The sequence below is a fragment of the Schistocerca americana genome, chromosome 1, assembly GCF_021461395.2.
Source record: "Schistocerca americana isolate TAMUIC-IGC-003095 chromosome 1, iqSchAmer2.1, whole genome shotgun sequence".
Taxonomy (NCBI): Eukaryota; Metazoa; Arthropoda; class Insecta; order Orthoptera; family Acrididae; genus Schistocerca; species Schistocerca americana.
Genome location: NC_060119.1, coordinates 223,699,967 through 223,713,390, shown reverse-complemented (window position 1 = coordinate 223,713,390; position 13,424 = coordinate 223,699,967). Strand labels below are relative to the sequence as shown.

At 37.9% G+C, this 13,424-nt stretch overlaps 1 protein-coding gene across 1 annotated transcript in view; it reads right to left on the bottom strand.

Moving 5' to 3' along the window:
* Window positions 1-5,374: 5,374 nt before the first annotated feature.
* The window catches only part of LOC124612865 (coiled-coil domain-containing protein 149), a 53,920-nt gene continuing 45,870 nt past the window's right edge, over window positions 5,375-13,424 (bottom strand). The window contains exon 11 of the mRNA XM_047141339.1: window positions 5,375-5,682. Coding sequence (XP_046997295.1) covers window positions 5,567-5,682 — 116 coding nt within the window. The 3' untranslated portion in view covers window positions 5,375-5,566. The remainder of the gene's footprint in view (window positions 5,683-13,424) is intronic.

Sequence of the window (13,424 nt, the reverse complement as noted above, 5' to 3'; positions counted from 1 at the left end):
AAGATGGATGGACATGACAAATCCATACACAGTTTTGCCAAGAACTTCAGTTTTCCAAAGAAGGCATCTGATTCTTTCCTCAAGGCAGGCAAACGGAATAGCAGGAGGAGGACAGGCAGCATGGAAAGGAAAGTAGCATTGCAAAGGCTGAGGCCCCATGGTAGTCAAATGCGTACTCACCAAAGAGTACTGAGCCCCTGGGCAGACAGTAGACAAGAAACACAAATCTACTGAAATAGAAATTGAAGCTGCATGCAAGACTGTTCCAGCAAACCTCAGTATCAGCAGTGGCCGTTAAATTAAAATTGGATCCTTCTAATGACCACCAGACTCACCTTTTGATGCAAACAAAAGAATAGAGAAAAACTCAGTTTGTTAGTGCGTAAGATTTCCAGTCATACTGTAATCATCAAAGGAGGCTTCAATCATCCACCAATCAGTTGGGGTAATTACAGATTTGTAAGAGATGGGTATGGCAAGACATCCTGTGAAACATTACTAACTGCCTACTCTAAAAACTACCTAGAAAAGATGGTTCAGAACACCACTCCTGATGGAAATATATTGTATCTAATAACAAATAGACCTGGCTGGTCTCCTTGAGGTTGTTCACATCAAAACTGGTATCGGTGACCTTGAGGCAGTTGTAATAATAACTATTACCAAAGTACAAAGGGTAACTAGAGAAAGCAGAAATATTTATATGTGCAGTAAAGTAGATAAAGATGCAGTAGTATCATAGCTCGGTGAGGAAATTGAAACTTTTAGTTCAGTACAGGCAAATGTAGATGGACTAAGGTTCAAGTTTAAAAGAATAGTTGACCAAGTGCTGGACAGAGGGGGACCCTCCATGGTATACAGTCTGTGTAGAGAAACAGAAAGTACTACACAGTAAGTGTAAAACAAAAGTATACAGCTAATAATAGAAAGATATTGAATCAAATGCATTTGGCTATTGAGAGAGCAATGTGTGAAGCCTTCAATGACTGTCATAGCAGAATACTCTCAAAAGCTCTTCCATAACACACATAGAAATTCTGGTTAGTATTCAGTCACTCACAGATGAGACAGGAACTGAAAATTAGGATTGAAAAGTAAAAGCAGAAACATTCAACTCCATTTTCAAATCTTCGTACGTCCATATTTAAATTGGATGAAGGTGGGCCACAGTTGGTATTATTTTTTTTAATTAAAAATGAAACTCCTCAAGCTGCACTTAAGATTTTATATTTACTTGGCTACGAGTTTCGACATTGCAGCAACGCCATCTTCAGGCCCGTACACTTTGATGAAATCAATTGTGTGTGGCTCAGTACTAGAAGTCTGTGGTAGGACCAATGTATGCTCCACATGGATGGCGGGCAGTAACTAGTGTGAACATTTTCAAATGTTGTTCTATCAAGGAAAACACGGCAGTATGGCCCCAGTTTAATTCTTGTCCTGCTGAAAAGATTAGTGAAACAGGTATAAGCATCAGTGGCAATGAGACACTGCTGAAATCACTAAAATTAAATAACACTCGAGGGTCCAATGAAATCTCTATCAGATTCTATACTGAATTTGCAGCTGACTTGCCCCTTCTATTAACACTAATCTACTGTAGATCCCTTGAACAACAAACTTTGCCCAGTAGCTGGAAGAATGCATATGTCATGCCAGTCTACAAGGAGGGTAGCAGGGGAGACCCATAAAACTATTGTCTTTGATATCTATTTCTTGTAGTCTTATTACCATATTCTGATCTCAAACATAATGAGATCTTGAACAGAATGACTCCCTCTGTGTCAGTTAGCATGTACTCTGAAAACATTGACCATGTGAAATCCAACTCCCCTTTTCTCATGATATCCTGAAAGATAAGGACCTAGAAAGCATCATCAAATATTTCAACTGGGCATTGAACTGTATTTGACTCCAAGGTGTTTCCCCTCTCAATGGAGGGACAGTATTGTGGTTCCTATGTTCTGCCCAGTAAGGATCTGTTGTCCCTTGATTAGTCCAACCAACATCCTCCATGAGTTATTCGAATGGATGGTTGCTCATCAGCTCAGTTGGATCCCCAAATCTCTAGATCTTTTGTCTCCTTACCAGTGCGGCTTTTCGGAGGAATGTTCTCTGATCAATCACCTGCTTTGTTTGGAAACTGCAGTTCAGCAGGCCTTTTCTCAGTGCTGCCATCTTGTCACACCACTTTCCTTTGAAAGGCCTACAACATGGCTTGGCAACATCACATCTTTCTTACATTCCATGAATGGGGTCTTGAGGACACCCTCCCAATATTTATTTTCCAGTTCATGTTCCACCAGTCATTCTCAGTCTGGCCTGGCACCATTCTCAGCTCTCCATGGAGCCAGAAGAATGGCATTCCACAAGGTACCTTATTAAGCGGCCAGCCACCTACACTCCATTCTCCGTGACCCCTCTTGGGTGAGGGTTGGGGTCGGGGGGGAGCAGATTTGTAGCTTAACATCAAATTCCTTTTTGTTCAGTCATGGGCCATCTCTTGGGGGAGCATCCCCTGTCTAATAAACTTTGTGAGATTCAAGGGACTCCTGCCTTGTGGGATTCTCCCTTCCAGCTCTCCCGGCAGGAATCTAAGAGCCTCTGCCCTCTTCATACGAGCCAAGCTATACCAGGTTGACCCATGGCCTTTTATGCCATAATGAGCCCTGGGTAGTTGCAGGATTCTTCCTCATCATGATCCATATTTCTGGACTGCCCTCACCTTTCGGACCTTTACACTAAAAACGCACTCCCACTCTGCTTGTCATTTGTTTTAACACACAATCCTCACATCTGTCCTTGGTTTTCTTTGCAAAAGTGGTTTTTCCTCCCACATTTAAGTGCCTGAATTATCTTGCAATACTGGACTCCCTTGGTTAGTGCTGGCATCAGTTTGGGAGGTCTTCAGCCTTTCCTCCATGCCAGCCAGGTTTCCTCTGCCACCGTTGTTTTGTTTGGAGTTTTGTACAATTTTGTTTCCTCTTTTCTTGTGTCTTCTTCTCCTGGTGTTGTCCTCATTATGTCATGATCACGGTGTAGTGTTGGGATTGGATTGAAGATAGGTCAGTGGCATTGCAGAGCACCGTCGTGCATAGCGTCTCTGGGTGCCCCGTTCTTGCCCCTCCCTACCCTCTTCTGATTTTTATTCTTCCTGCCACCCCGATATTCCTTCTGTCTCTTTGTTTACCAGTTTTCCTTTCCCACTGACTGGACCGAACTATTGGTGATGTTCCTCCCTTAGTTTCTGCCACCTTGGATCAAGCAACCGATGACCTCCATGTTTCACATTTAAGCAATCGCTCACACAGGAGAATCTCACCTACTGTTTGATCACTGAACAGATTCCTGTATGAAAGACATAGTAATAGGCATTCCTGCCTTAGAGAAACTGAAAGAGCTGAACACAAAAAAGTCACCAGTCCACATGGAACCCCAATTTTTACAAAGAGTGTTCTACGGCTTTGGCTACTTACTTAGCTTGTATTTATCATGAATCTCTTACCCAGCACAAAGTTCCAAGTGAATGGAGGAAGGTGCAGGTGGCGCCTGTGTATAAGAAAGGTAAAAGAATGGATCTTCAAAATCACAGACCAATACCCTTAACAACAGTTTGTTTCAGAATTCTTGAAAATATTCTGAGTTCAAATATAATAATATTCCTTGAGACCAAAAACCTTCTGCCCAAGAATCAGCAAGGTTTTAGAAAAAACTGCTCATGCGAAACACGGCTTGCCCTTTCCTCACATGATGTACTGTGAATTATGGATGAAGGGCATCAGGCAGATCCCATTTTTCTCGATTTGTCATCACATGCTATACATTAAATAAGTTTCTTAATAATAAACTTAAATCGGCTTATATTTTTGATAGTTACTTTGGTGTCAAAAACAGTTCCAAGCTAGCAAATGCAGTCAAGGAGATATAAATATATACAAACTAATGTCACATTAGCATCCTTGGATGTAAAAAGACCTTTACAGTAATGTCCCAATAAAATAACAATTGAAATTATTAGACAATCTCCTGTTCCATAACAAGATCAGTACTGTAGAGTGTACAGAACTGTTTGAATTTCTAGATTTTGTTTTAGCTTACAATTTTTTTTTTTTTTTTACCTTCAATGACAAAATATATTATCGAAAAGATGGGCTTGGGGTGGGTAATAGTCTAATACTTTAGGAGATATTTTTGAGAACGATTTACAATGTAAATATTTTTGCCAAGTTTCCACAGATAAAAGATAAAACGATTTATTATAAATGGTATGTTGATGACATTTTATTACTGATAGAGGGTGACATCAGAGAGGCCAACACATTTGCCCAAGCGATAGGTAGCATGCATCCAAAAGTAACTTTCACTACAGAAGTTGAAAAAGAGAGTTCCATTAACTACTTTGACCTTTCTCTTAAGAAAACTGACAATAAACGCAAGTTTTAGATTTTCAGAAAAACTACTTGTACAGATATAACAATGAAAACAATCAATTACTGACAAAATTATTTAATTGGAGAGAGAGAAAAAATCTACTCACCAAGTGGCGGCAGAACACACACATACAAGAATGCTGTAATCAGCAAGCTTTTGGAGCCAGTGGTTCCTTCTTCAGGCAGAAGGATTTAAGGGGAAGGAAGAAGGGTGAGGGAAAAGGACTGGAGGAGAGGTCTAGGAAAAAGTGTAGATCTCAGGAAAGTCACCCAGAATTGCGGGTCAGGGGAGACTTCCTGTACAGGATGAGAAGGGAAGATGGATTGCTGGAGACTGCATTGGAGAGCCAGCATTTGAAACTGACTGCACAATGATTCTACAGCTGGCAATGCACATTTAATGTAAGGGCCATGAAGATAAGATATGAGAAATCAGGGGTCACACGAAGGCATATAGACAGTCATTTTCCTTTGCTCTATTTGCAAGTGGAATAGGAAAGGAAATGACTAGTAGTGACAAAGTGTACCCTTCACTGCACACCATACATTGGCTTGTGGGGTATGTATGTTGATGTTGATGTTGATGTTGATGTAGAACGTCAGGGCCAGGCTTGCTGGCTTGCTTGCTTGCTTCCTTCACTCACCCGGCAGAAATCTGCCAATTTACAATTAACACCCTGTAATTCTGCAAATACACACATATAAAAGTAAAATGTGACACACTATCTAGCTTCTGGAACTAAGTGTGCCTACATTAGGACTGAAAAATTGTACTGACCCAAAGTAAGCCTCTCTAGTTACAGATAGTTAGTTATGCCCCATCCTCAACGTATACAATATCTGCAGCACCAAGTTAGAGCAAGAGGACAATGGTGCAGCTAGGGCATTGGAGACACACGAGTGTATAAAAGTCTGACAACATAAATTGAAAATATTACACCTGATTGCAAAAGAAAACATTTATTGTATATACATAAATATTAACATTTATATAATATATGATTAAATACAATACACATAAACAAAAAAGGGAATCACAGCTGTTTCAGCAGATGCTGGCTTTAGGCAGGAAGAATCATATCTTGTATAGCTTATGGGAATCCATATACAACTGGCAGGTGCAAACTGAAAGAAAGTTATGCACTAGTTTTTGACTGTTGTCTAATGTCTTCAAGAGCTTTCTGTACCAGCAACTGGAGCTGTGGAGGCAGACAGTCTTCCAAAGACCCTGAGGTATTTTCATCCATTGAACCTGAGGAAAAACATTACTACGGATAATTATCATTGTATTGTTAAGACCAAGTACAGATGAATGATCCAAAGCAGTACACAAATCAACAGTTTTCAGATAATGGTGCAGCAACTGATCAATGTTCTTACATATTATCATTTGGCTTAGTTGACTGTACATAATGAAGCATGTGTGTTCATCTACATCTACATGGATACTCTGCAAATCACATTTAAGTGCCTGGCAGAGGGTTCCATTATCTACACAATACTGTGGACTGATCCTCAGCTTTCTTCTATAGCTGTTTCCATAAAACTGTTACTGAACCCAAGGTTCACACTTTATACTGGAAATAAGATCAATCACAATTAGAAAAATATCCAATCAAAATTTGTCTGGAAACAAATACTTGTTAGGAGATGACCCATTCTGCCCTGTGGTACCCAGTCATCTGCTGACACTAGAGATGATGCTCAATATGGCACTCAGTATGGTGTCAACTCTTACATATAGCTCCCTCCTCATTTAATCACAAAACTGTGCAAACACACCTGGCTGCTCTCAAATTTGGTAACATACACAGTACACACACTACTGCAGAATATACCCAGTGTTGATTGGTGTGGAAGACACATCAATGCCTTTAAATGTCCCCACAGCCAGAAATCCAAGGGATAAAGGCAAAGAATGGGAAGTTCATACTATGAGACCATCTCTATCAATTCACTGTTTAGTAATTTTTGTGTTAGGTACTGTAAAACAAGATGAAGAAAGAGGGGTGGGGTGTTGTCCCACTGTGCATAAGTCACATCCATAGTCTTATTGCGAGGGTAAAGTTCTCCAATAGTATGGGTAATTTCTCACATAGAAACTTGTATTAAATGGCATCTGCTAATCTGGCTGATAAAGTGTATGATCCTATGAATCTACCACCCTCAGTTCCTACCCAAACTGATACTAAAGGTTATACAATGCCTTACTTCCATCTGCCCACATGTGATTATTGCAGTAATTTATTGTCCCACTTTGTGGTGGATCCTACTTCACACATAAATAAAATGAGAGCCTGAACTGCAGATCATCACTACTACTACTTAGAATCCACTGGTAGAACTGTAATTTGGCATGGCAATCCTGAGGTCTGAGATCTGGTACAGCCTGTAAACGACGTGATAAAGTAACTACTCATGAAGAGTTGGTCATGCAAGATTGTGGTTTATGCCTTCAGCAACTCTAAATCTTTGCACACTTTCTACAATATCATCTCTACTCAGTGCAACAATCATTTCTCCACATCAAGCAAGCTAACTGTACAAGGCCTTGTCTTTGTTGCAATGACCTTCCATGTCCATCTCCAGATGGAGTGCGGCATTGAGGATGTCTTTTGGTGTGACTTATTGATACTGCTGGCTAAACTGTGGCAGTACATCTGCTTGTACTGCTACCACAAATGCAGAGTACATATTTGGCATCGCCAGTGAGAGACCAAAATAACAGTGCCTATTTCACTTGCTGCTAGGGCTGCCAACATCTGCATGCCACCAGCGTGGACCTGCTCTCTCTTGCGTCATTCACACTCCTTACAGATTCAACCTGCTGATTAGGGCAGTTCCGCGATACGATTTTGCTACAGCAAACTTTGCCTGTTACCATACTCAGCTTGGACTGTTCTTTCTCAGTTAACATTCGAGTGCATGTGTAACACTAGTGCTAAGTCACTGCAGTTGTGTTTTCCCGTGTACTTGGTTGTTGTTATAAAAACTGTAGATACTGCGTAAACCATAGCCACATACCACATTTGCATAATCTTCACAGAATATTAGGACTCTATTTCACTGTTTAGTAGTTCACAGCCCACAGAATCATTAATAGAGACTTTTCCCTTCTATTTTTAACCAGCACAGCATGAGTATGGGACATTTTTTCTAAAACACTCTAAACAAATACGCAAAAGTGGGCTGTCTAGATTCTATCATAAATATCATGCTTTGACATGTAGTTCAAAAAACAGTAATGCCTATAATGAGGATGCACTTATTTCAGCAAACCATCACTGAATGGCAAAGGAATTTCAAAAGAAGATACAGTTAGTCACTTGCATACCTCACACACATGATGACAAGTATCATACTAAACCCAGCAGCAAACAGAGCAACCTCAACTCTTACAACAGACATTCTGCCACCACATCCCATAACAGGCATTGAAGACATTCTTAAAGCAAGAATCCTTTCTTATGACCGACAAAAATCTGCACAACTACTACTGAACCACATAATTGCTATTTAAAATATTATTCTTCTCCCATACACTGTGCATTCTCCCTAGTCTCGAGATATGATTGTCTCTTGTCCCTCTAGTAATGCAGTCAATTCCATATAACTTTTTCTTTATCCTACTTGCAATCAATTTCTCAAAACAGGAGCAGTTAAATGTTATTTTTGGTTCTGTTGCAGGTTCAGTGATTAGTAAGCTGATCTGTTAGGTATCAATCATATAGCACATAGTGTCAGTTGGCTCTGAGCACTATGGGCCTTAACACATAGCTTCTTAGACTTGCTAATATGAAATATGCAAACATTAACACCACATAGACTGGAGGTAGGAAACATTGAAAGTGCAAAAAAGAAATCAGGAAAAAACCACAAAGATTCACAGTACAAATCATTTTATTCAAAGGAATGAAAGTTAGAACAGTTTCACTTCATTTTTAAAGTGACAGAAAAAAGTTGCAAAAGTGTGATAAGTTCAGAATTAAAAAGATATGTAAAAATGAAAATTTAAGTAAACATTTAAGTGCCATGCTTCAATTCATAGGAATCACTGACTGTACACAGCATCACATCATTTATTTCTGAGCATTAACAAATAATACAATATTGACATCACTGACAATGAGAAATAATTTTCCCTGTATTTCAATTATAGAAAATCAACCATGGCTAATAGGTCCTATTTTTCAGCACTTAAATTGTTGGTCAATGGAACACGAGTAATATTCCTAAGATGAGAAAATCATGCAGTTTGAACACAGAAATTACACGATATTTGGTTTTATTTCATTATACTACACAATCTGCAGTTAAATTATCATGATTTATGCTTACATCATGTTACATTGGTTCTTTCTGAAGAACAGATGTCCATTTGTTTATTACATATGGCTTTTCCTGAATTCTTAGCTCAGTATTCTTCTTTAAGTTTCTAATCTTGCCTTTCCTTTGCTTAATAAAGCACTAGACAGAAAAGGTTAATGTTTTAAATAACTCAAATGAAGTAAAAGTAAAATGTACTGTTTCTTGTTGGTAGTACGAAAGTGAGCAAGAAACAGGTTATAACATGATTACCACTACGGTCAGGTACGCTTGGCACATTCAGCATTCCTCATGTCACAAACAAAGGTACTTACATACTGCTGAATCTAGTGAAGGTACTGTAAAGCACAAGGTGGCTTCTCTGGTACTTTCACCTGATCTCAAGTTATTGGCCATGGTATATTTAGCATTTTACAGGAAAAAAAGAAAATACCCAAATCTGGCAGTTTCAGTGTTTCCCATTTCTAGTATTTAATTGTTCTCGATAATGCTCCCAGTCACTGTGGTATAGCCATTAAGGTACCTACCAAGGCAAAGGAAAAGGAGAAAATAAATGTTTGTCTTCAACATCACAATGTTGAAGAATGAGATTAAAAAAAAAATAATAATAAAATAACAGGATTTCCAAGGGCAAAACTGAAGAGCTGGCATACTTAAGTCTAAAAAGATGGAGCTTATGGAATTAATGTATTTTTAGGGACCATGATTCTCCAGGTGTGAAACTGAAGAGCTTGGCATACACTTATTACCTGCCACTTTATCACAGAACAGAACTGATACGGGCCAAAGTTAAAGATTACGTAAGGGGGGGAAAAAATCTGTCCCCAGTCAAAGCACTCACTACTGACGCTGACAGAAAGACATCTCTGAAAATAAGATTAAAGCCATAAATCACACATTACACAACATGGAAGAAAAATGGCACAATTAAGCAATTTTGTAAAATTCAGTACAGGAAATGATGACACCATTAAACTATGAAACTGGCAATGTTGGTGATAGCAACAACAGTAATGTCAGGAGAGTTTTTCCACTGTCAGCACAAAGTAGGTGGACAGGCAGATTCAGCAGAGCATTTGGAGCAAGTGGTTTAAACACCTGCAGGGAAAAAGTCTATTTTCACAAGTTTTGACTAATAAGAAAGTTATTCTCAGCAACTGAGTCTGAATGAGATCATATCAGGAACTCAGTCTGTACTACACACGAGAATTCTCTCTCACTGTTTGCAATATTAATGAGGGGACCTATTTTGTGTCGCCATTCTTCTTTATTCTGAATCAATATGATAAGTTTTCTCACCCCACTTAACAAGAATAACTAGGTTTTACTTTTTGTTTTTTATTTTGCTACATTAGGAATAAGTAGAAAGTGTGATCAAAAACCATAATAATAGGTCATTTATAAACCTAGCAAAACAGCTTCTCATAATGAAACCGCACGGACAATAACTTAATTATTGATGTGTAAGTGTGAAGAATAATTAATCTCATGTTGGAGATGTTTGACACAGTTCTGGTTTGGAGCAGCTGAAAATATAATGGATTCTTAAGCTTTTGTTCACATCATGTATTTACCTACATTCACACATAAAGATGCTTCTTGTATGCCAAAAATTTTGCAGTGCCATCAGGAAATGCATTTTTGTAAACTTTCAGTACTGGTAACCATATTAAAAATTGTTTGTATAAATAAAACTAAAATGTTAACATAGTGAAGCTCTTTCAACACACACTGACACCAGTTCCATCTTTGTATGCTGAACAGTTTCTGAGTCTGAGTGAGTTGAAGGAAATGTGTGATCATGCACACATTTCAGGCAGGACAGGGCAATTCTGCTCCTTGCCTGCATGTGCTTCTGCTGAAGTATCAACACTGAAAAATTCTGAACAGAGTATGGTCTAACACCTGCAAACAACTTTATTTCTGCATAGGTACTGCAACCAACATATATAGATTACTGTACCCAAGTCTTGGTCTACCTCTACAATTTTTATCGCCACACTTCCCTCCATTACCAATTTAACTATTCTTTGATGCTTCAGAATGTGCCCTATCAACTGACTCCTCCTTTAGTCTATGTTGTGCAATAAACTTTTCTCCCCAATTTGATTCAATGCTTCTTCATAAGTTATCTGACCTATCCGTTTAATCTTCAGTGTTTTTCAGTTTTCAAAAGCTTCTCTCGTCTTCTTCTTGTCTCACTTTTCACTTTTCAGTTCCATATGATGGTAGTCTAGACAAACATTTTCAGAAAAAACTTCTTAATACTTAAATTTATATTTGACGTTAACAAAGTTCTCTTTCAGAAAAGCTCCTAACACTATTGCAATACTGCATTAAATATTCTCTCTACTTCTGGTATTTTAAGTTAGATTAGATTAGATTAGATTAATACTAGTTCCATGGATCATGAATACGATATTTCGTAATGATGTGGAACGAGTCGAATTTTCCAATACATGACATAATTAGGTTAATTTAACAACATACTTAAGTTAATATAACAACTTTATTTTTTTTGTGTTTTTTATTTTTTTTTTATTTTTTTTTAAATATTTTTTTCTTAATTTATATCTAAAAATTCCTCTATGGAGTAGAAGGAGTTGTCATTCAGAAATTCTTTTAATTTCTTCTTAAATACTTGTTGGTTATCTGTCAGACTTTTGATACTATTTGGTAAGTGACCAAAGACTTTAGTGCCAGTATAATTCACCCCTTTCTGTGCCAAAGTTAGATTTAATCTTGAATAGTGAAGATCGTCCTTTCTCCTAGTATTGTAGTTATGCACACTGCTATTACTTTTGAATTGGGTTTGGTTGTTAATAACAAATTTCATAAGAGAGTATATATACTGAGAAGCTACTGTGAATATCCCTAGATCCTTAAATAAATGTCTGCAGGATGATCTTGGGTGGACTCCAGCTATTATTCTGATTACACGCTTCTGTGCAATGAATACTTTATTCCTCAGTGATGAATTACCCCAAAATATGATGCCATATGAAAGCAGTGAGTGAAAATAGGCGTAGTAAGCTAATTTACTAAGATGTTTATCACCAAAATTTGCAATGACCCTTATTGCATAAGTAGCTGAACTCAAACGTTTCAGCAGATCATCAATGTGTTTCTTCCAATTTAATCTCTCATCAATGGACATACCTAAAAATTTGGAATATTCTACCTTAGCTATATGCTTCTGATTAAGGTCTAGATTTTTTTATGGCGTCATACCATTCACTGTACGGAACTGTATGTACTGTGTCTTATCAAAATTCAGTGAGAGTCCGTTTACAAGGAACCACTTAGTAATTTTCTGAAAGACAGTATTGACAATTTCATCAGTTAATTCTTGTTTCTCAGGTGTGATTACTATACTTGTATCATCAGCAAAGAGAACTAACTTTGCCTCTTCATGAATATAGAATGGCAAGTCATTAATATATAATAAGAACAACAAAGGACCCAAGACTGACCCTTGTGGAACCCCATTCTTGATAGTTCCCCAGTTTGAGGAATGTGCTGATCTTTGCATGTTACGAGAACTACTTATTTCAACTTTCTGCACTCTTCCAGTTAGGTACGAATTAAACCATTTGTGCACTGTCCCACTCATGCCACAATACTTGAGCTTGTCTACCAGAATTTCATGATTTACACAATCAAAAGCCTTTGAGAGATCACAAAAAATCCCAATGGGAGGTGTTCGGTTATTCAGATCATTCAAAATTTGACTGGTGAAACCATATATAGCATTTTCTGTGATCTCCACATAGTAAAACTTTTCTTCTGCTTTAGAATGTAAGTTTCGTAATCTACTTCCAACCGCACCTGATTTAATTCAACTACACTCCATTACCCTGACTTTATTTCTGTTACTGTTAATCTTACAATATCTTTCCACAGGACCATCTATTACAATCAACTGATGTTCCAAGTCCTTTGCCAATTCACACAGAATCACAAAGTTGTCTGCAAACAGCAAAGTTTTTATTTATTCTGAAGTGTAATTCTTTTTTCAAACTTTTCCTTGCTTCAGTGCAAGTTCAAGATAGCCTTTCATAGTGTCTTGTAATCAATATTTTCTCTAAATCTATAAATGTGGGTTTGCCTTTTTTTCGACATATCTTCTAAGACAAATCGTAAGGTCAGTATAGGCTCAAGTGTTCCTATATTTCTCCAGAACACAAATTGATCATTCTCCAGAGAAGCTTCTACCAAACATTCCATTCTTCTGAAATAATTGAGTTATTATTTCATGATGACTTATGAAACTTATAGTTCAATAATAGTAACACCTGGCAGCAACTGCCTTCTTTGGTACTGGGATTCGGACAATCTTCTTAAAGTCTCAGGCTATTTCACCTGCCTCATATATTCTTCATACAAAATGGGATGACAATATCATAGTTGATTCTCCCTCTTCTGAGGGAATGTTGTCTCCTCCAGGTGCCTTCTTCAGACTTAGGTGTTTCAGTGCTCTGTCGAACTGTCCTCACAGTATACATCACCCATGTCATCTTCACAAATTCTCTCTTCACTTTTCATAATAGTGCCTTCAAAGTTTGTTTTCCTTTAATAGTCATTCTATATATTCTTTCCATCTACCAGCCTTCCCTTATTTGCTTAGTACTGGATTGCAATCTGAGCTCTTGAGTTCCATACAGCTGT